This window comes from Ptychodera flava, chromosome 7 (genome assembly GCF_041260155.1).
Source record: "Ptychodera flava strain L36383 chromosome 7, AS_Pfla_20210202, whole genome shotgun sequence".
NCBI lineage: Eukaryota > Metazoa > Hemichordata > Enteropneusta > Ptychoderidae > Ptychodera > Ptychodera flava.
This window is the reverse complement of record NC_091934.1, coordinates 41722910-41747444: the sequence shown is the minus strand read 5'-3', so window position 1 is coordinate 41747444 and position 24535 is coordinate 41722910. Positions and strand designations below refer to the sequence as shown.

The 24535-nt window shown below is 38.9% G+C and overlaps 1 protein-coding gene and 1 long non-coding RNA gene across 2 annotated transcripts; both read right to left on the bottom strand.

Moving 5' to 3' along the window:
- Positions 1–4058: 4058 nt before the first annotated feature.
- Positions 4059–24422, bottom strand: LOC139137586 (deoxynucleoside triphosphate triphosphohydrolase SAMHD1-like). Its single transcript, XM_070705767.1, has 5 exons — positions 24351–24422; positions 23615–23788; positions 12625–12672; positions 11041–11217; positions 4059–5008 (listed from the first exon to the last, which is right to left on the bottom strand). The coding sequence occupies exons 2-5, from the start codon at positions 23753–23755 to the stop codon at positions 4865–4867; spliced, it is 510 nt and encodes a 169-aa protein (XP_070561868.1). The 5' UTR covers positions 23756–23788; positions 24351–24422; the 3' UTR covers positions 4059–4864.
- Positions 8048–10311, bottom strand: LOC139136244 (uncharacterized). The gene is made up of 3 exons (XR_011553167.1): positions 10227–10311; positions 9250–9452; positions 8048–8113 (listed from the first exon to the last, which is right to left on the bottom strand). It is a non-coding gene; the product is annotated as an uncharacterized lncRNA (long non-coding RNA).
- Positions 24423–24535: the final 113 nt, after the last annotated feature.

Sequence of the window (24535 nt, the reverse complement as noted above, 5' to 3'; positions counted from 1 at the left end):
ATTACACATTACAGCGCATAGTTAGCATTTATTGATAACCATCCAAATCGAAGTGACAGTGAAATTCACGTTTGAAATCATTATTGATCGCCACTCATTTTACAGAGAGGGCAGTAATGAGAAGCGTGTGACCTTAACAGAAGGAGAATGGACACCAGTAAATAAATATGAACATAAGGTTGATTTTACTATATTATTCAAAGAGGCAGAAATAAGAATAAAAAATTATATTCATGCACACGCCTATCTTGTTTGCAGATATCAATATTATGTAGAAGAAAAGCATCGTTTGTTTGTTTGTTACGCTGTGGTTATCTGCTGGTATATTTCCTCTCGAAACTGAAACACAAAACAATGAGCTTTGGTTACAGTCTTCTCTTTATTGACCAAAATTAAAGATAATCATCAGTGTTCAGCAAGCAGTTATCCAAACTCGTTGCCTGCACGAATAACTACGTGTCGAATCCTTTTGATATACTCAGCGAAATAACGTTCTCACGTGAAGAAGCAAAACGCGGCCTTATTTAATTTTACATTCTGCCATGTTCATCGTCGAAACCGATACAAATTCTGAAAACATCTTCCACGGATCGTTAATTAGGCTAAAATGATCTTGCCAAACAAGATGAGTAATATAGAAGTACCGTTTCTGGATAATTTTTCTAGACCCCCTGGAAATTTCACACCTTTCTGGATTAAAAACCGAGGTGAACTCTGTAACTGCGTAGCACTGACAAATATGTTGTTATAGTTACATTTTAGTATGAATATTCCCAGCTGCCTGGAAAATATGTCAGTTTTCTGTATCAAGGATTAAACGAAGTACACAAAATATTCTTAAAGGAAATGGAAACACGGCCCCGAAGTTCCTGTTCAATTTCGTCAATTGTACAATAGAAAGTCAACTCACGTGAGCTGCTAAGGGCTGGAGTCTGAAAGTGTAAATGAGGGCGCTCTTGTTTGAGTACGCTGTCAACACGGTTTTAATCAGTCAACAAGAGAGTGTTGCCCTACAGATAATGTCTTCCGTTCTATAATATGGGCACACATAATACTTACATCCGAACCAATCAGACAGTTTTCGCTTAGATTGTGTTTGCAAAGCAAACACTGTATTTCACGTAGGGCAGGGATGACAGAATTGTAGATAAAGATCAATTTAAATTAGGGGCATACTTTCTTCAGGGTAACATTCTCTTTCAAAATCAAGAACAAAATTAAGGTTGTTAAAGTTGTGCAAATTCTAGAAATAGCGGAAAAATAGCTAACTGCGCGGCATTTGACATTCAATTCAAGAAATTACATGTTCACAATAATATGTTCCTGCTTTCCTTCATTAAATGCGATGGAATTGGCTGGTACTGCATGACCAGTTAGGGTCCTAGTTGAATAATAAAATTGCACACGGGGTTGCAAACAGACACGCAGGACTACTAGAGTCCAGCCATAAAGGTTTGAGGAGTTGACGATAGGCCCAACACATCGGCAATGTTATCATTATCCAAGAATCTTCGTCTGACTACATTTACTGCGATGCGAGTCACGACGAGATTCATGTGAATTACATTTACGATAACAGCAACGTGGTTAACGTTTTAGACCATTCTCTCCAAGGCAATTACTTGTCAATGTTAACGTTAATAGGTCAAAATACGGTACTCCTTAAAGGTATACAGTCACCTGTAATCTAAATATGCCCATATATGGTCAAAGGGGCGTCCTTGGTATTCAAATGCCCATGTGAGGGCGCTGTTTTTAAAAAGTGGCCACCCGCTTAAAATCTGTGATTGGTTAGATTTTCTCTTTCCATGGTAACTGTGGCAAAATTGGAACAGGTGACAGTATACCTTTAAGTTCACTTCTAATCTCTATAACAGGTATGCATATGTGCTTGCATATCAACTCATCATCCTGATGTCAGGACAGATTTATTTATATACCGTTGCATAATTCTCAAATTTAAAGAACGTATGAAAAGGAGGCAGACAGACAGGAACTGGTGTTACATCAGCCAACGATAGTCGTAACCATGTAAATTCCAGCCTCAATTAAAATATTTAAATGAGCAATTTGACGTTGCAAGACCGAACAAGGTGTTTGTCTGTTTGTCATTATTTTTTTTGCTAGATTACAAGTTTTTAGAACTACAATTTTTTTCTGCTGGTTCAAACTTTGAGAACTATTTTCATAATGAGTTATGGAGTTGAATTATTACTGACATTGTAAATTAATTCTACTGAATAATTATCAGTGTTGTAATTATTATGAAATGATAATCACTAAAACATATTGTTATGCTTTCCCGAATTGTATCACATGAAATACCTATCTTACATACGTAACGTTGTCAATCGAACAAAGCCATTCTTGGGACATTGATAAAATTGCGATGGAAATGGTCTGTGATATGAAATCGTTATTTGAGCTCGAATATAGTTACAAATCACATTACAGTAACGACATTGATACTAAACATGTATACAAGGTAGGGGCATGCAATTTAAAGTTGGATAAAAAGAGCAAACTATTCTACTGCATATCTGTCCTTTACGACATTTTGGCGTATTACAGTTTCATTGTTTAGACAGGAAGTTCCATAAAGATCCAAGGTGACGTACTGGCCGTTCGGAGACAATTGAGTATCAATACGATGGTTTCAGCTGGTAATTTCAGCGCATCAGAATGTCTGATTATGAAAGTGTCTGCAACACACTTTTATTGGGCGATGTGCATGATATGATGGCTAATTCATTGTGAGACCTCAGAGATACACGCTTTGAAGGAAAACTGCATAGGTATAAAAGATTCAATGTTTGAGAGTCCATTTATTTCGCTAAAGGTTCTTAGCCAAACTGTGCATCTAAGATACACACATAGTACAGACACAGAACTAAGTTATCAGTGATCAAGTGCTGTGGCTACATAAGACACACATAAACAAAACAGTGTTACATAATGCAAAATACGCATACTAAAATTTTGCCCTTCTGATGTATTCGTAAAGCAAGATACAAATTGACAAAATCTATGGTCACTTTTTAGGACACTATTTTTACCGATTTACGATTTAGGATACTAATATAGCCTTATTATAATATCATTATGCAATGATCATTTATATGGCTTGCGAAAAAACAGCCTATAGATTCGGTCCACGCTGAAGAGCTATAAAATTAAGATCACAAATCCAGGTGTTTGTTCAGAAGGGACTTCCTTAGAAGGCAAGACATCGGGTTTTACGAAGCCCTAATCAAGGTGTCAATAGGTGTAAAAAAATTGCATAATTCATACAGGTGAAGCTTTAATTATGCTAATTTTACCTATCCATCGGCTACTTTGCATAAGAATAAAGCACGACGTGGAGACATGATTTTAAACGCTTTGTGCATACATGTAATGATCAAGCCTGAATTAAAAACAAGGAAAGTTACAAACTACTACTAAGTAACCGGTGCAATGAAACACACAAGACTGTTGCAGTAAAACACTGGCAATGTGGAGTACAAGATGAAAGACACTTAACTCAAGACGCCGGGTAGAGTGGGCGAGTTTCTATTACAGCAACTCAACAAACAGTACAACTCGGAAGACCACTTGCAGCAGAAATTCACTATAAGTCACATAACAGCAGAATACGTCATCATTAATAATGTGTGCGGTCATTAGAATATTATAAGCTTGGCCAATACTTCTCAGAGATTCTTAATGATATTCGAACATTTGCGTGTCGTCCACCTCATGATTACTACGAAACGTTTTACTAAACGTCGGTATTCTTTGCTCTTTAAACAATTAGCTATTTCTCCGCTAAACCAATGATTTGAATTAATCAGTCTTGACATATTGGTTATTTAGTATCGTTCTTGATAAAATAAAGTTTTCTTGTTTGGTAGAATACTTGCGGAAATTTAGTTTACTGCCTGGATCAATCGTGTAACTCTTACTTCTTCCAACTTCATGTTAAACAGTAGGACCTAGTTGACATTTCAGACACGAATTTATTTATCTATCTATTTATTCATTCATTTATTTATTTATTTATTTATTTATTTTATTTATTTATTTATTTATTTATTTGTTCGCAATGAAGAATTTCCCATTTACAAGCACAAATCGAGAAGTTGACCCATTAAGGTTGTAATCTTCTATTGGGTCCTTTAAACAATGAAAGCAAAATATTAGGGTTAAAATCTATAAAAACTGTAAGGCCCAAAAATAACATACATGTGAATAAAAGCAACATCAAAGGTTATTTTCTCATTTGCCAAGATAATAGTTTTTAATTGACTTTTGAATATTAATTGACTTTTGAATATTAAACGGTCTGTATGTATGAATGCAGAGTATTTGACGCATATTGCGTTTTGCATGAACCACTAGTAACAAGGGTGTCGTTATGGTTAGGTTTAGGGACAAAGAATAAAGTCAGACCCCCTCCCCACCAAGGAAACCATTTTCGTTCATATTAAATGGTCTGCGTGTACCTATTTATTTAGTCTGTCACATCCTTCACAATCAGGTCAGTTTGATAGACACATACAAGTCGTATATTAAACACTTTTGTTGTCGATTTCATATGAAGTTAAACTTTTGCCACAATATATAACGATAGTTATATACTGTCGATTGCTTTTGGTAAAAGTTAACACAATTCATAAATTCTATATTTGACAGAAATCTGTTTTGTATGGAAGACTGGGCAAAGAAATGTTGACCAATTGTACAATAATGGTTTGCATTGCGTGTATTCTCTTATAAAGCACTATTACTACCAAGGTGGACGGGAATTATTCTCTTTCTAAAGCAAAATTATTCTCAGATCACTTTGCTTGTTTTCTGACATATAACAAGCAAAATAATGAGTTTAGATATGTTCGTCTTCTTGTAGCTTAGCACGCTTGGTTTCACTCAGACCACCTTCTTCGAAACTAGCTCTCTTCTCAGATGTCGACGGCGGACATTTAATTTTCGTGGACTTGCTAACTGGGGGTGTTGCTGGCTCACGTTTCTGAAGGTAAAGAAAACGAAAATGTTGATATAAGTAGAAGTGTAGGCTTGAAAGGTCTCAACCCTTCCAATACCGAACAAAAAGCTTTCATGTTTAAGTTTCTGAACGATGTATTGAATTTCATTGCTCGAAGAAGATACTCAAATGAAATGTAGAAATGTGGAAATATAAACTGATTAAACGCGATTGGAACTAACGTGGGAGAATTGGATTCACATTATTCAAATTTCTCAAAAGTCAAGGTGCCTAATAGCTGAATGTTACAATATTACAAATTACGCATAAAACATGTGGATAATTTAAAAAGAAAAGCAGATGAGCTTATATTTGCAGATTAAATCAGTATTAATTCACTATCCAATTATCCCAAATTAGTTCCAACCGTGTTTGAATGAACTGTCCTGAACACGATTGGAACTAATTTGGGATAATTGGATGGTGAAGTAATGTCGATTTAATCTACAAATGTAATCTCATCTGCTTTTCTTTTTATATTACACACTTGTTTTTATGAGTAATTTGCAACATTGCAACATTCAGCTATACGGCACCTAACACTTTTGAGAAATTTGAAAAATAAGAAAATCCAATTATCCAAAATTAGTTCCAATCGTGATCCTGTTTAAACGAATTTAAAGGCCCTTTCCTGTAATAAACGAGAAACCTTTCGGCTTGTAATTTTACTGAAAACAACGATTCTAATTTTGTGATACCGTCTAGTATTTAGGAATTCATGGAAGAAACTTTATACTGACCATTTGAAGCCAAACAATGGTAATTGTGCAACGATTTGATGATTCAACTGAAGAGAATATTACATCTAAGACATGTTACAAAACTAGAATATCTGTTCAAAAGGCTAGTCATCGATAACTTTCAAAGAACGGTTTATTTTAAAGAAGCGTTAGCAAAGATATTCTTTAAAAATTAATATCAAAACAATTCTGCATCAGTTTCAATAATTCAGAATTAGAGATCATGTCTGGGATCAAATATACTTTATTTGAGAGTAATTGGATAGTTGGTGTAAGACTTGGACTCTTCATTGAATTTGAAAAACGCTTTAAAATTAAATATAAAAAGTTGTGTTAATGTCAGTGAATCCGAATGAGTTGGATAATTAGAAACCTACACACTAGTTTCCAGAGAAGATACGTATTGATCTAAGATTACAAAAAAATGACCAAGTTATTTAGAAATGCAAATTTTAACATTAGGTATGTCACCTAAGGAACACTACAAACCTAATCTAAAATCTATCGAATCAGTACTTTTAGTGAAGGTTTTGTGTAGGCAATCCCTATAACGACTAATTTGACTCCACTTAGTTTTTACATGAGGATAGATATTGTTGATAACGAATAGAAAAATATTTGTACACGGAGTTCAAAGTATCATTTTAAAATTTCATCCATTCAGTAAGTCACACATTATGACAAATTGATAAATGGCATGGCTGCTGTGTTGTCCGAATGACGCGGCCACAATCCGACTGACGCGGCCACGTACGCACGTGAAGATATTGATACATTTGTCTTTAACTTTGTACAGGTAGACAAGCCATCGACCTAGCCATCGGCCTCAGACAGACTAAAATGTCCTTAGCCCAACACTCTGCTATATATGGTCGTGACGTACCATTGTATTGTTTTTTCTAGGAGGCGTTGAAATTTGATGAGGAATATTGTTTTGGTGGATACATTTAAAACCAACGCAGAGCGTTTGTTCAATAGCGTAGATTTGTCAGCATTGATAATGTGGTATTATCAATGCTACATATTTTTAATATATCTTACGGGTATCCAGGTTTGATGTTGAACCCATCCATCAACACATTTAGAGGCCACTTCCTTCTTGGCGGAGTCTTTGACATATATAAAGAGTTGACATTCTTGGAAAGTCTTCGGAAGCAGATAAGACACCTTTGAGAAATAGTGTAAGAGTAATCAAATTAAACCGGTTAACAGACTGCCACTTATCAAAAACTCAATGAAAGGTATACTGTCACCAAAGTTACCATGGTAAGAGATAATCTAAACCAATCACAGATTTTAAGCGGGGCCGCTTTTTACAAAACAGCGCCCTCACATGGGTATTTTGAATTCTAAGGAACGGCCTTTTGACCATATATGGGCATATTAGATTACAGGTGACTGTATAACTTTAAATCAGTTGATGTCACATGTAGAGAATTTCTGACACTTTATATTGTGCCTCAATTATGTATTGTTTAAGTTTGTGAAATCCAGATAATTAATCAATGTAGCTACAGGAATGATCCGTTATCTAAAATACATATATATATATGCGATAATTACGACTAACTAGACACGCAAACTGGGAACCTCCAGCGTGAATTTCTTAGCTTTCTAAATTGAAATGTAATAACATGGTAATAACTAGTATATTCCATCCTTTACAAAAAACGACATGGTATACTTAACCTCATCCTGTGGAATTGGTCTAGGTTCTGGATCTCTTTTGCTGTAGAACAGAACATTGTCCACAGGATTTTGTCACCCATCCCGTAGTCAAGAGTACAATCTGTATAATGATAAACAACATTGAAATTACCAATGTAAGTACGAAACTAAGAACGTTTTGACAACATTTAAAATATAAATTCTGCCCCTTAGTCTGTTTCCAGAGCTATTAGGAAATACAATAACTGTTATATAATGGATATGTTATAGACCACAGCATTTCGTTCTCATACCGACTGTAACTGGCTAGAGTTTGTCCGGCTTGATGCCAAAATATATGTAAAGATCTACAGTGAGATGCAAATAAGGTTTGTCTAACTACCTGTCGTATCCCCTTTCAAATGAAATTATCTACAACAGATATTTGCATTGCAATGATATATTTGCCTGAAGGGTGGACATGTCAAAATGTAATGATAATTATCAACACGCTCACATACTGATCAATAGATTATGTAAGCTCTTCCATAGGAAAGAGATACGACGTGATCGTTTTGCAAATGGCCAAATGCTTTCTTTTGTTTTATTTCAGCTGTGCAATTATGCATTAGCTTACCTTAAAACACATATCTTCAAGTTTTAAGCTGTCATCTTTTTTTACTATATCTTCAAGTTTCACATCCTGAACAGTAAAGGCAATGAAAAATTTAAGTATGATAAAGAGTTAATTCACATTTAATTTCAAATTGTGGAATTTCATATTGAAATATCTTGACACGATAAGGAAAAACTAAAACAGTAATTATGCTCCAATCTATTCAACGTTTGCACATTAAATTGCAATTTACAAAATTTGGCTGCAGAATTTTGCTTCAATTGTCATGTGTCAAAGGACATCACGTCGACGTGCCGCTCACATCGTTAAAGAAATCAGACGCATAGTGTTCCGATATACTTACGATAGACATAGTGTTTTGCATCATGCAAATATGAAAGCCAAACAGCCTTTCAAGTTAACTGGGTTAAATATTTTTACAGACTTGTTAAATAATAAATAACAATGAGTACATCAACTTTATATTCATTTGACGAGTATTGCAACTAAGTATAGTCAGTTAGTTTCTTATTCTTCAATGTCGATCGATTGAATGTGCTTTTCATGTCAACTTGTCTTGCGTACGATAACATTTTCTCTGAACAGGTAATTTACAATGTATTCTTTGTTCACGTCTTCATCTTTATTGAAGCGTATCTCAGTTTGCCACTTTTGTTTTTTCGAGATGACAGTAGAACGACGTTCTTGGACTTGTTATTGTTAGACTATTTTAGCGAAAGATAAATGACCGTATGGTTTTTTTAGACTCATTAACGGTATACTGTCACCTGTTCCAATTTTGCCACAGTTACCATGGAGAGAGAAAATCTAACCAATCGCAGATTTTAAGCGAGTAGCCGCTTTTTAAAAACATGGGTATTTGTATGTCAAGGAACTCCCCTTTGACCACATATCGGCATATTTAGATTACAGGTGACTGTATACCTTTAAAATGTGACATATTTAGTAAACATTTGCTTTTTGTTCGGTCTTATTCTGAAGCTGATTTGAAGGGTAGTGTACACTAAACAGCTTACATATTCGGTGACTTTAGCTTCTTTCTCTAACTTTATCCTTCGAACTAGCTTGTACAGTTCTCTTTTTTGAATCCGTTCAGGTAGTATTGTGGCTTTGGTAAATGTGACATATTCAGTTAACATTTGCCTTTTGTTCGGTCTTATTCTGAAGCTGATTTGCAGGGTAGTGTACACTACACAACTTACATTTTCGGTGACTTTAGCATCTTTCTCTAACTTTATCCTTCGAACTAGCTTGTACAATTCTCTTTTTGATCCGTTCGAGTAGTATTCTGGCTTTGGTGAGTTTAACGTTTCCATGTGAACGCCGTATTACACTTAAGATGGTATCGTCCAACATTCGGTAAGCCTCCATATCTTGTAGAATCATAAGCATATCAAACTTCTCTCTAGGTATGAATGAGAATTAGTAATATGAATAACGGTCGCAGCAATCTCCGTTGCTACTCGGTTATGTGATTTGAATAAGGAAATATAAATATTCTGCAATCTTCCACAGGAAGATTGACCCAGGGTATATAAATTGCCGCAGGTTATTTCGACACCATGCTGACTAAAAGCATTATCTCGTACTCTCTACGATCCTATAAGGTCAGCCAAAATTCAACGATCGTCTTTTATTTGTATAAGTTTGGACATTTCGGATAAATAGTTACGGTTTTCTATAATTATGTCCCTTTTGAAGATAAGATTTGCATACATCTTCTTTACCCTATGCCACAGCTTACATCAGTAGTAGCTATCGGATAAACGCTCTGTTCTTACTGATTTGATCTCAAAGAAAGCAACATTCCTTTTGTGATCTCATGTATAATTCAGTAAATTTTAATAGGATTCGAACTCACAACGTACGGTATCCAGTCACCCAGCCAAGACGTCACAGTCAAAACCGCTTGGCCAAATCCCCATTCAATAACCGAGCTATGTTGTTACAATTTCCTGACTGCTACCCCTCCACACGCTTTAGAGTTCATGAAGCATCCACATCCATACACTCACTATGGCCATCACTCACAAACTTTATCAAAGTAATGAACAATGAATGCATTGCTTAACTGGGAGAAAGATAATATTTAAAAAAAGTAGGAAGCCACATTGTAGTGCCAGATTTGTAAGATTTTTTTTATTTCCGGGAAAAATATTGAATAAATAATGAAACTAACCCATTAGGCTTCGTCAGTGTCAGATGAGGAGCAGCTTCAATAAGTGCGTCACAGATCTGGAAATTGTAAATAGTATAAACGTTCCATTTCTACCAGGTGTTATCTTATTTTTAAAAATGTATTATCGCTGTTCATACACTTTGGTTTTGAAAGTTTCTTTACAAGATCTCGCACAATTCGTCACGATATGAATTGCAAAGTCATATCGAGGCGCCTGAAATAAAAATATAGCCGATTTTATATTATAAAAGACATGAGCCTTCACATGGAGTATTCTTCATGCGAATATCAAATATTTTGGTATTGGTAAGTTTATGAATTTTGAGTGCAGAAAAACTCACATTAGATCAACTGCTACAGTAACTGGATGAAAACATGCCATACGATAGAGACGATATCTTGTGTGGAACATCTCATATGCACTGTGTGCCTCCTGTAAAACAGTATAACCTTAATAATTTTAACGGAAGAAAACACAAATAGTCACTGTAAGAGAATTGCTGTAGCAGAAACGATTCACTCTACATTATGTGATAATGTTTAATTATCAGGTAAGCAAGTGTAGTGAAAACAGCAATTTCTTAACACGATAACAATATACTGACAAAGCTATCACTAAAAATCTATTCGATCCTTATATCAGAAGAAACGTTACTGTATTGCTAAATCATAAAAGATGACTTTATCTAGAACAATATTCGTTAATAGTAAAACTAATGACTTTTGCTTCAAAAAGATGTATTCACTATATCATGACACTAGGATTGATCGTTTCATCGTTATGTGTGCGAATGACGACAAAGTTATACTCAACCTTATCTCTGTAGCATATCTCTTTCATTCGCTCGCCCTTCTGTGGAACTTGCAATACACGTGCAAACTTGATGAATCGATCGTGCAGGAAATTGGATGACACACCTAGATGATAGCTGTCCCTTGCAAAATAGTCCCACTTATCAACGTCGATCTGATTCGCTTTATTAGCCACAATCTACATTGTATAAGGGATAATTTTATTTAAAAGCCAACAACGTTAATGTAATCAAAATAAACAGTATAGAACATAATGTAATACATCCTTTGTTATGTAAATTGTATCATATGTACAGCGCCACCATCGGTGCTTTGATACCTAATCTGTGTAAAATAATCGCAATCATACCAATCCATAATCCATAACTGTGTATTCATTCAGAGTGTTGTAACAATATGGCGGATTTGGTGACACCATACAGTGTTCGCTCTTAGTGACTAAAAAATCAAGTCTCTAATCCAAGCCATCGTACTTTTATGATGTACTGTCATGAAGATAAGCTTATGTAGCTAAAGCAACTTATACTTCAATTTGAAACAAGTTTGTTAGAGTTTTGTGAATTAATGGTCCCGAAGACTCTGTCCATAAAGTGCCATTGATGCCTGCTCATGCTGTGTTGCAACTCATAAAGAATCATTCAGTCCGGTAAATATTACTGAACTTGATATAACAGAGTTGCAGTTTGTAACATACCGTCAATTTGAACGCTATACTGTCGTCACTGACATCGTGAGAGAGTAACTTTCTCCATGTTGCTTTGGGAAGACAAACAAACGAGCCGCTCAGCCATGTGCTTTTTGAAAATTAGCAAAGTTGAGAAACTTCTATGTCGAGTGCTTCAGAACTTATTTTTGCTTGCTCTTGACTTTATTACTTGATATATACATGCAAGTACGGTATCCTGCAATGCTAGTCACTGATATCAAGAAGTCAGTTTGCTCATAGACAATAGAGGGGGAAGACCCTCTACTGTCCATGGTTGGCTGTTTGTCTGAAGGAAGATTGCCGTGTATGTTAACAGCGAAGCCATCGAGTACCAGCGAAGCGAAACCTACAAACGAGAGCTGTTGTGTTTGTTCATGACTGCATGGCGTCATTTAGATTGTCTGCTTGGAACTCAGTCGACTGGTTTATGTAGTCTTTATATGGTGACTCATACCAAATGTATGTCATCAGTTTAAACATTTATATTTTCGATTTTGGAGTCTCTATTAAGCTGAACAGTATTGTATATTTAAACAGCAAGATAATGAGTTAAGAGATACTGCAATACTTCATTTTGGTAATAATTATTTTGATTTATCACTAATTATGCCAAAAGCTTTAGAGTATTATTTTCTGTTGAGTATACAACAACACCTGTGCAAAAACCCCTACGACCATGCACAATTCAGAAAGCTCACAGTGCTAGCATAGAATTTTATTATGAAATGTCATGATAGCCATTTGCGAGTACGTATGGCTTACACATATATGTTCTCACAGCAGGTGGTCAGCAGAATATCAATACCAATTGACATTACTAATGCAGCTTATATACGGATAATATTTTTATTTCCGTTCAGTAATTAGTTAAGAACTCACCTCGTACAGGAACTGTCGATTTGGCTGGATAGCCGTGTATGCGTCAGCCTATAACAGAAAAAAGACAGTCGTCACGAAAAAGCTGACTATATATATATCGCCTAGAGGTTGGCACTATTAGTGGAATCTAGTATATCAGATACACGAGAATGTGTCTGTTGTTCATGCCCACATAAGTGAATTTATTGAAGTGTCCAAGAAACATCTTGCCCTTTAGACGTTAATGAAACTAGATAAACAGATAATTAATAACATTATTACTTCATTGTAAAATTACATAACTCCTGGGATCGCTTGATCGCCAGATTAAAAGCTAATACTATAATTGGATTTACCTGTTATACATAATTAATAAGATTGACAGTATCACCCCTATTTGTAACAATCAACCCTATTTGTAACAAAGCTTTGCTGTATTTGTTGAAATACTAATAAAATATGCATATTTGTATGTTTGGCGGCAATTTTCTTTTTTTCTTGTCAAAACTCATTTTTCCGAAACTGCTTTTGTTACAAATTGGGTTGATTGTTACAAATAGGGGTGACATGTGTCAACCCTATTGTAACAATCAACCCTATTTGTAACAAAACCTAATTTTCAAAAAACTTGGCCGTATTTGATGAAATCTTGATGAAATATACATATTAGTATGTTTTGGGGCAATTTTTATTTTTTCCTTGTCGAAACTCCTATTTTTCCGAAAATGCTCGTTAGATTGACTTTCGTTGTGCAGGTTGCTAGGGATAAGAGGCCTACTCTCTCGAAGGATATAATCAAGTCGTGCATTGTTACATGCCAAAAGTTCGTTAGGGGCAATTTTCACCAATTTCGGTCAAAAATGTTACAAATCTTGTTTTCTGACCGAAATCATGCTAACCCTATGTGGGGTTAACTTTTGTTACAAATTTGGTTGATTTTTACAAATAGGGGTGACGTGTCAACCCTATTTGTAACAATCAACCCTATTTGTAACAATCAACCCTATTTGTAACAAAATTTAACCAACTTGTAACAAAACCTAATTTTCAAAAAAAGTTAGCCGTATTTGATGAAATCTTGATGAAATATACATATTAGTATGTTTGGGGGCAATTTTCTTTTTTTTTCCTTGTGGAAACTCATTTTTTCCGAAAATGCTCGTTAGATTAAATTTCGTTGTGCAGGTTCCTAGGGATAAGAGGCCTACTCGTGAGATATAATCAAGTCGTGCAGATACATGCAAAAGTTTGTTTTAGACAATTTTCACCAATTTTGGTCAAAAATGTTTAAAATCTTGTTTTCTGACCGAAATCATACTATAACTCTATGCGGGTTAATTTTTTGTACAAATAGGGTTGATTGTTACAAATAGGGTTGACACGTCACCCCTATTCGTAACAACCAACCCAATAGCCGGCTAAGTTGTTACATTTTTCTGACTGAGACCGCTCCACACGTTGTAGAGTTCGTGAAGCACTCACTCACGCATGCTCACTTTCACACATCGCTGTCGAAGACAAATAACAGTTTATTTGAACTTTTTGTAGTAATATGATCATGCGGATCCTGGATGCGATACATTCAGCCAATCAGACACTTCAATGACTTTCTACCAATCACTGGACTAGATCTCCCGCCAAAATGTTTCTCCTTTGGTTTTCTATCACGTTCGTTGCAAGCACGTTTACTTTGCTACATTTCTAGTCTTGTTCAGTTCTTTCCCTCGCACAGTCAGTGCAGCAATAAACCTAGCGAGTTCATTGCAAATACACGATTGTTGTTGCTTCTTTACGAAGTCAGACTTAGCAACCTTGATCATAAAACCCCATCCCCACATTTTTGGTGCCGAGACCAGGATAAAGATGTCTGACGAGGAGCAGCAACCAGCTCAAGCCGACCAACTGGCTGCGAAATTGGCCAAGTTGAAACTCAAGCGTAGGGGACAACGTGCCCAAATGACGAAACTGTTCAACCTTGCGGAACACCTCAAATCAACGTTTGCTTCAGCTGCAAACAAGATTGAAGCACACAGGCTACTCACAGCATTGAACACTCAACTGACTCAGAAATACGAATCTCTTGCGAAGATCGAAGAAGATATTTTAGCCAATACCGACGAGGCAAGCTACGATGCTGCGAGCGAAGAATCCGGCGACTACATGTCCGAGATATTCGAGAGAAATGATCAGATCACTGCTTTCATCAGAAACAACAAACCAAACAATGCGAATGGTTCATCAGCAAACACCGCCGACGCTACCCTAAATACATCGAAGAAAAACTGTCGCACTACCAAAATTACAGCTGAAAACATTTTCTGGAAACGTACTCGAATGGGTGAGTTTTTACGACACTTTCAAATCGTCCGTCCACAACGATAGCAGCCTCGAGAACATTCAAAAGTTCACATACTTACGCAGCGTTTTAACCGACGAAGCTGCCCGTACGATTAGCGGTCTCGCCCTGACGAACTCTAACTACGATCATGCTTTAGAACTACTCATCGAACGCTACGGACAGAATCATTTGATCATCGATGCGCACATGACTGCACTGTGGCAGATACCTCAACCTACTAGTGACATTAACAGTCTGAGAATCTTTTACGACACCTTGGAAAGTCATATTCGCGGTTTACAATCACTTGGTAAAGAAGAGAACGCTTATGGAGAACTACTCGTTCCGATGATACGAGACAAACTGCCTAACAACATTCGGAAACAAATCGCTAGAGATCATGGAAACAAGGCTTGGACTTTACCAGAGTTACGCAAAGCCATTTTACGGGAAATCGACGCCATTCAAGCCGGAGTACCCCTGGATGAACTATCAGTTCTGAATAGTTCAACGCAACCCTGTATCACCGCTGCCTTTCATACTAACGTCGACTCTACTCGCTCGCCTATGCCACCGAGAGTCAAAACATGTGTTTACTGCAACGGAAATCACTACACAAGTCATTGTCAAGTTGTCACCGACACGAAACGTCGCTTGGACATTGTCAAACGTCATCGTCTATGTTACAATTGTCTTGGAAGACATCGCGTCAGCAACTGCAAATCTCGCTTTACTTGCAAGATTTGTCAACGCAAACATCACTCAACCCTACACGTGACCGAATCTTGCGAATCGACTACAGAGCCTGAGAAAAGTGATACGTGTGAAGTTCACGTGACATTAGCGAAGACGGACACACAGGAGCTGTCTTTACCCAACCCACCGGTCCTCCTGAAAACTGCCGTCATTCCCATGACAACGAGAGATGGGAACTCTATCAACGCTACCGTGCTATTCGACGAAGGGTCTAACAGAACATTCGTAACTCAACGATTTGCTGATAAACTCAATGTGAAGCCAAACACCTCTGTAAACGTGCGCCTGTCGACATTTGGAAATTACTCCAAACAGATTCGCGCTATTAACAGTGCGACTATGGCGCGTAATCCATGCCAAAATTAATACCTTACATTTTGAGCCAAACTTCATTCAACTCTCGCTCAGTGCGACCCAACTGTGGCCACCTTCATTCGGCTCTCGCTCAATGCGATTCAACTCTCGCTCAGTGCGACCCAACTGTGGCCACCTTCATTCGGCTCTCGCTCAGCGCGACCCAACTGTGGCCACCTTCATTCGGCTCTCGCTCAGTGCGATTCAACTCTCGCTCAGTGCGACCCAACTGTGGCCACCTTCATTCGGCTCTCGCTCAGTGCGACCCAACTGTGGCCGACTTCATTCGGCTCTCGCTCAGTGCGACCCAACTGTGGCCAACTTCATTTAACTATCGCCCAATTCCATCCAATATTGTCGCCAACCTATCCAACTTTCACGAAACTCAATGCGACTCGTGTAATGCATTCGCTTTCCGCCGCGACTCGTTTGAATCATGCTCCCTAGATTACCTTTGAAGCTCAACTCATTTGATGACTCTGCATTCGTCTTGCTTTTTGAGCGAACCGCATTCGTGTCGGGGATATTCCGTGTTTGGGGGGGGGGGCTTGGTTGGGGCGAACCTTTTTGAAATGGGCGCCACAGCATGCGATTCAAATGAAGACACTTTTGAGTTGAAACAAATCACACGTGATTTAGAGTCCATTGCATTTACTTTACTTATGTGAAGGTGATTCTATGTTATGTTATCGACTCTGATTTTACTTCAAATTGACCGTGCCAGAATGTGGTTCATGGCAGCCAACCCATCATTAAAGTGACCAACTTTGCCATACTACACGAGACGTCACAGGGCATCATAGTGACGTCACATGACGTCATTAATATATTCATATGTTTTCTGTCATTGTCCTGGGGGATCCAAATATTCAACCCAAAAGTCTGTTGCGGAAGTCCAGATTTACAGTTCCAACAAAGTTCTTGTTATCACGTCGTCTAGCTATATAAATAATTCTGTTGTCTTCAATGGATTAGGAGTTCGTTCGCGCAAATATTGTTTCCAATAGCAATACATTAAACCAAGCGACGGTATACCGCTCAATTTCGACTAGATCCCTTTTAGAAAAAATTTAACTTATTTTTGTATTACATTTTTATTACCACAAATGTGATGTAAATTCTCCATTTACAAGCAAACAAAATTATTATTATTATTATTATTATTATTATTATTATTATTTTATGCTCTCGCTATCACTCGTGCATATGTCGTGAATTGGTCAAAATCTCGATGTATACCGTTGCTGGGTGTGCTTTATTGCTTAAATATTTAATACCGATTATTAGTCTAAGAATAAAATGATGTCATTCTTCCCATACCCGTTGTATTTAACAGAGTTTCTAATTCTGTTTTGATTTTTCTCCCCTTTACAGTAATTTTATTCTCAATGTACTATTTCCCTAACCAACTGTAGGCCTACTGTGTAAGTCTTCTCATTCAAAATGTCCTTAAACTTCATAATATTAGATGACCCATTTTTTTAATGATATGAATATTGTCTGTTAATTATAATAGAATCATAGTACCAAAGATATTGCTTTGAAAGCTGTTTCCGAAGTTACGAGTCGCATTGAGTTTCGTGAAAGTTGGATAGGTTGGCGACAATATTGGATGGAATTGGGCGATAGTTAAATGAAGTTGGCCACAGTTGGGTCGCACTGAGCGAGAGCCGAATGAAGTCGGCCACAGTTGGGTCGCACTGAGCGAGAGCCGAATGAAGGTGGCCACAGTTGGGTCGCACTGAGCGAGAGCCGAATGAAGGTGGCCACAGTCGGGTCGCACTGAGCGAGAGCCGAATGAAGGTCGGCCACAGTTGGGTCGCACTGAGCGAGAGCCGAATGAAGGTGGCCACAGTTGGGTCGCACTGAGCGAGAGCCGAATGAAGGTGGCCACAGTTGGGTCGCACTGAGCGAGAGCCGAATGAAGGTGGCCACAGTCGGGTCGCACTGAGCGAGAGCCGAATGAAGGTGGCCACAGTTGGGTCGCACTGAGCGAGAGCCGAATGAAGGTGGCCACAGTCGGGTCGCACTGAGCGAGAGCCGAATGAAGGTGGCCACAGTTGGGTCGCACTGAGCGAGAGCCGAATGAAGGTGGCCACAGTTGGGTCGCACTGAGCGAGAGCGCCGAATGAAGGTGGCCACAGTTGGGTCGCACTGAGCGATAGCCGAATGAAGGTGGCCACAGTTGGGTCGCACTGAGCGAGAGCCGAATGAAGGTGGCCACAGTTGGGTCGCACTGAGCGAGAGCCGAATGAAGGTGGCCACAGTGGGTCGCACTGAGCGAGTAGCCGAAAGAAGGTGGCCACAGTTTGGTCGCACAGAGCGAGAGTTGAATCGCATTGAGCGAGAGCCGAATGAAGGTGGCCACAGTTGGGTCGCACTGAGCGAGAGCCGAATGAAGGTGGCCACAGTTGGGTCGCATGAGCGATAGCCGAATGAAGGTGGCCACAGTTGGGTCGCACTGAGCGAGAGCCGAATGAAGGTGGCCACAGTTGGGTCGCACTGAGCGATAGCCGAATGAAGGTGGCCACAGTCGGGTCGCACTGAGCGAGAGCCGAATGAAGGTGGCCACAGTTGGGTCGCACTGAGCGAGAGCCGAATGAAGGTGGCCACAGTTGGGTCGCACTGGGCGAGAGCCGAATGAAGGTGGCCACAGTTGGTCGCACTGAGCGAGAGCCGAATGAAGGTGGCCACAGTTGGGTCGCACTGAGCGAGAGCCGAATGAAGGTGGCCACAGTTGGGTCGCACTGAGCGAGAGCCGAATGAAGGTGGCCACAGTTGGGTCGCACTGAGCGAGAGCCGAATGAAGGTGGCCACAGTTGGGTCGCACTGAGCGAGAGCCGAATGAAGGTGGCCACAGTTGGGTCGCACTGAGCGAGAGCCGAATGAAGGTGGCCACAGTTGGGTCGCACTGAGCGAGAGCCGAATGAAGGTGGCCACAGTTGGGTCGCACTGAGCGAGAGCCGAATGAAGGTGGCCACAGTTGGGTCGCACTGAGCGAGAGTGAATCGCATTGAGCGGAGCCGAATGAAGGTGGCCACAGTTGGGTCGCACTGAGCGAGAGCCGAATGAAGGTGGCCACAGTTGGGTCGCACTGAGCGATAGCCGAATGAAGGTGGCCACAGTTGGGTCGCACTGAGCGAGAGCCGAATGAAGGTGACCACAGTTGGGTCGCACTGAGCGAGAGCCGAATGAAGGTGGCCACAGTTGGGTCGCACTGAGCGAGAGCCGAATGAAGTTGGCCACAGTTGGGTCGCACTGAGCGAGAGCCGAATGAAGGTGGCCACAGTTGGGTCGCACTGAGCGAGAGCCGAATGAAGGTGGCCACAGTTGGGTCGCACTGAGCGAGAGTTGAATCGCATTGAGCGAGAGCCGAATGAAGGTGGCCACAGTTGGGTCACACTGAGCGAGAGCCGAATGAAGGTGGCCACAGTTGGGTCGCACTGAGCGAGAGCCGAATGAAGGTGGCCACAGTTGGGTCGCACTGAGCGAGAGTTGAATCGCATTGAGCGAGAGCCGAATGAAGGTGGCCACAGTTAGGTCGCACTGAGCGGAGTTGAACAAAGGTGGCCACAGTTGGGTCGCACTGAGCGAGAGTTGAATGAAGTTTGGCTCAAATGTATTAAGGTATTAATTTTGGCATGGATTACGCGCCATAGTATGTGCAACATTGTCTCTGCATGAACTTGACGGAAATATCACAGCTCTCGACCCTTTGATTATTCCTGATATCTCGTCAAACCTGCCCAACTACATCTCTGCCGAACTGCACAACACTACTCATGATGACATCTACGGGGATTGCACTTTGCCCACCCGGTTTCTAACGCCAAGTCAATCGAAGTTGACGTACTCATCGGAGCTGATCAATATTGGAACTTTGTCGGGACCACATCGTGCGCAGTGTAGGTCCAACTGCAGTATCATCCAAATTCGTTACTTATTGTCTGGCCCTATTGAAAGTGGCAAGAAATCTGACTCAGACGTCAGTACTCTACATGTGAACTCTGAAGCACATAATGTCGAATACCCCATCGAAAACTACCGGGATTTACAGCTCATCGGAATCGAACCAGAAACACTTCATGATGAAAACAACGACTTGGAAACGAATCGAGACACTCATTTGCATACTCAACAAAATGACCGACAGTTTGCACTCCTCTCGATAGCACGTACACAGTAAACACGTCACTACAGCCGACAACGTCATGGTCCGGTATCAACCAGCAGAACTCGATTCCGCTGTCAGCGATAAAATGCAGCATATCGGAAATCTTTCTCAACAAATCCCTGGCAACGCTGACTCACCAAGTACGGAGACCAACCCTCCAGTCGACGTTGGGATGCCATATAGGCCTACACAGAACATTTCTCATTCAATTTCATTACTACGTATGTATTACGATTGATATCTCGACTGAAGCAAGAGGACGACACACCATCATCAGGGCTCGAAATTAGCGGTAGTCCCACATCCACAGACTACCAACTTTTCCCTTGGGCTACCAAAACCCATGAAATGGTAGCCCACACGGACTACCAAAGCCCGGGACATGACATTACTTAGTGGGCGACATGTTGATCGCTGTGAGATGACCGACGCTCATACAGTCAACCCAGCTAGACATAAAAAGGCCATACTATAACTTTATTATGCAATTAAGAGGCGACAGTGCAGTCAAGTTTTTTTGCGACAAACTTTCAATAAATATCATTATCTGAACTGATGTACCAGGATGACAGGCTCGGGAAATGATGGCCAATGAAAATTCATTTTCATAGTTATTTAATCACAATGGAACAATCACAATTAAACACAAAATTATTCAAACTGCAAAGAAAAAGCTGTCGGGCCATCCACAAATTATGCTTTCCGAAGTGTACGAGATCATCCCATGATCGTGTACTATCGTGGAGAAATATATACAAAATAGCCACGAAAGTATTTGGAACATGACTACCGAGTTGTCATCCTGAAATTCATAACCAATCTATTTTAGCCATGTTATGTTTACACGTGCTGAGTGAAAAGTCGTTGTCATGGCGAACATCAAACTTTGCATATAAGCCGAGTCTGCGTCACGGTATGTATGAATAGGTCGTCAAACTTTGAGGCGTCACCGTTGTCCACTAAACATGCTATACCGTTCTCCTAGGGCTATGATCTGCAGGTAATGATGTCAAATGACTAGAAAATTCACTTCCGGGATAGAATCATGCAACATAAATTTTTCATTGTCTAGATATAAATAAAAATATCCTTTACAAAAAAACCTCTTCATTCATGCAGGGCTACCAGACCTTGTCGCTGGGCTACCAACTTCAGAAAATGGTAGCCGATGGTACTACCAGGAAAAAGTTAATTTCGAGCCCTGATCATCGAGAATCACACCATCAGACGAAATACGATGTATTGCCAACAACGAGAAGGCAAACATCAGGAAATCATCCAGAGATGCACTCATGTCGGAACTCACAGACTTTCGAATCTCATCTAACTCTTTCATACCGAACGTAATCTAATCAGAGTTTAACATTTTCATTCGTTTAATTTTAATCAAATGTAAATCTTTCCTTTACTTTTTCATCGTTGGGGAGTATGTCGAAGACAAATAACAGTTTATTTGAACTCTTTGTAGTAATATGATCATGCGGATCCTGGATGCGATACATTCAGCCATCAGACTCTTCAAAGACTTTCTACCAATCACTGGACTAGAATCTCCCGCCAATCATGTCCCGTCCCGTCTATCACGTTCGTTGCAAGCATGTTTAGTTTGCGACATTTTCTAGTCTTGTTCAGTTCTTTCCCTCGCACCGTCAGTGCAGCAATAAACCTAGCGAGTTCATTGCAAATACACGATTGTTGTTGCTTCTTTACCGAGTCAGACTTAGCAACCTTGATCATAGAGCCCCATCGCCACAATCGCACATACAAACTTTATCGAAGCGAAGCAACGAATACATCGCTTTAACCGTGCGAACGATAACCTGTAATCTAACGAGCACTTTCGGAAAAAAATGAGTTTCGACAAGGAAAAATAAAAATTGCCCCCAAACATACCAATATGTATATTTCATCAAGATTTCATCAAATACGGCCAATGTTTTTTGAAAATTAGGTTTTGTTACAAATTGGTTAATTTTGTTACAAATAGGGTTGATTGTTACAAATAGGGTGACACGTCACCCCTATTTGTAACAATCAACCCAATTTGTAACAAAAGTTAACCCAATATAGGTTTAGTAAGATTTCGGTCAGAAAACAAGATTTTTAACATTTTTGACCGAAATTGGTGAAAATTGCCTGAAACAAACTTTTTGCATGTATCTGCACGACTTGATCATATCTTACGAGTAGGCCTCTTATCCCTAGCAACCTGCACAACGAAATTTAATCTAACGAGCATTTTTGGAAAAAATGAGTTTCGACAAGGAAAAAAAGGAAAATTGCCCCAAAACATACTAGTATGTATATTTCATCAAGATTTCATCTAATGCGGCCAAGTTTTTTTTAAAAATTAGGTTTTGTTACAAGTTGGTTAAATTTTGTTACAAATAGGGTTGATTGTTACAAATAGGATGACGTGTCAACCCTATTTGTAACAATCAACCCAATTTGTAACAAAAGTTAACCCCATATAGGTTTAGTATGATTTCGGTCAGAAAACAAGATTTTTAACATTTTTGACCGAAATTGGTGAAAATTGCCCCGAAACAAACTTTTGGCATGTATCTGCACGACTTAATTATATCTTACGAGTAGGCCTCTTATCCCTAGGAACCTGCACAACGAAATTTAATCTAACGAGCATTTTCGGAAAAAAATGAGTTTCGACCAGGAAAAAAAGGAAAATTGCCCAAACGATATAAATATGTATATTTCATCAAGATTTCATCAAATACGGCCAAGGTTTTTTTAAAATTAGGTTTTGTTACAAATAGGGTTAATTGTTACAAATAGGGTTGACATGTCACCCCTATTTGTAACAAAAGCAGTTTCGGAAAAATGAGTTTTGACAAAGAAAAAAAAAGAAAATTGCCCCCAAACATACAAATATGCATATTTTATTAATATTTCAACAAATACGGCAAAGTTTTTTTGAAAATTAAGTTTTGTTACAAATAGGGTTGATTGTTCACAAATAGGGGTGACACGCTGTAAACAGCAATGTCGGTATACTAAATGAACTGGGCTTACGCGAGTAACTTTGTAGCACTAAATTGTGAATACATTTGAATTTCTGCAATGTCAAGCTATAAAAAAGTCTGCAAGCGAAACTTTTGTTCCCTCTGGTAAAATAACTACCTTCACAAATGTTAGAGATTAAGGTGCGGTTGTATACCAAATTTTGACTTGATCAGTACTGTACTTTTGAGCACAAATCCGAGTAAAGTACGATATTTGTTAACATTACGCTTGCTCCAATCATAGACACCATAGAAAGGGTCTATGCTCCAATCCCGTTATACAATTCCAAATGTTGACACCAGGTGCTCTTTTTGGTATGCGAGAGAGCCCATGAATGGGGAGTGTAGGTTGCTGACCAACCAGCTTACCCGTTTGTATTCTCTTTCCTCAATGTCGTCACTTCGGACAAGTGGACCATATATCATTTCTTTTATCAAATGAAAGTCATGGCCATTCATCTCGTAGCCATAAGTCCTAAACACGCCTCTGAGATTGTACTTATCAACCATTTCATCAAATATTTTGATGGATCCCAGTTCATGCTGAATTGAAAGAATTGCACGTTACAAGACTACAATAAATAAAGTTTTCCAAAATAGAAAGTTTATTATAGTTTGGTCGACCTTCTTTATAGGCTATAGAATTCTGAACTGAAAAATGTTGACAGAAAGCAGTAAACAGTTGTTTCTTTATTCGTTTTAGAACTTTGGAAGGTATTTCCGATAGAATTGTCCACCATATTCAGCTAATGAACCAAAATACCCAGGACGTAAATTACAGGTAAAAACTACGTTTACTTTACGATGCATAAAACATTTTAACCTATCATAATCTAATATGGATTTAGAGTGTCCGTGAAAATGGAAAAAGAATTGCTTTACTTAGTCGCTTTTAGCATGGCGATGGTTAATTGCTAAACAGTGTTCTGCATCATTTCATTGCCTGGCATTTATGCAGAAAACGAAGGTTTGGAAACTCGGTTGTGGTAAATATGAGCTTGTCTATCATTGGTTATCGTCAATTTAAAAGGGCGTCCAAAATCATGAGGAGCCTAGTATTTTGGCCACACTTATTGGACAAAATTGATAAGAACTTCCTACTTACAGACCAATCTTCGTATCCGAGAGGTTTGTATCGTGGAAGAAACTGATCATCAAATAGATGGGAAAATGGACCATGACCTGAAGAGATAGATGTATCTGTATAAAAATTTACCAGTATGATGACTAAGTTTAAAACATTATGTAATTTCAAAAGTCATTAAAGAATTTTCAAAAGTACTGAACTCT

What these genes read in the sequence shown, in the direction of transcription:
- LOC139137586 (XM_070705767.1), bottom strand. Translation starts at nt 23,755, where the DNA reads ATGGTTGATAAGTACAATCTCAGAGGCGTGTTTAGGACTTATGGCTAC. An exon ending in AGGAAAGAGAATACAAACGG is followed by an intron (nt 12,673 to 23,614) that starts GTAAGCTGGTTG and finishes TTTCTGTTATAG; the next exon opens with GCTGACGCATACACGGCTAT. An exon ending in AGATATGCTACAGAGATAAG is followed by an intron (nt 5,009 to 11,040) that starts GTTGAGTATAAC and finishes CTTTACCTTCAG; the next exon opens with AAACGTGAGCCAGCAACACC.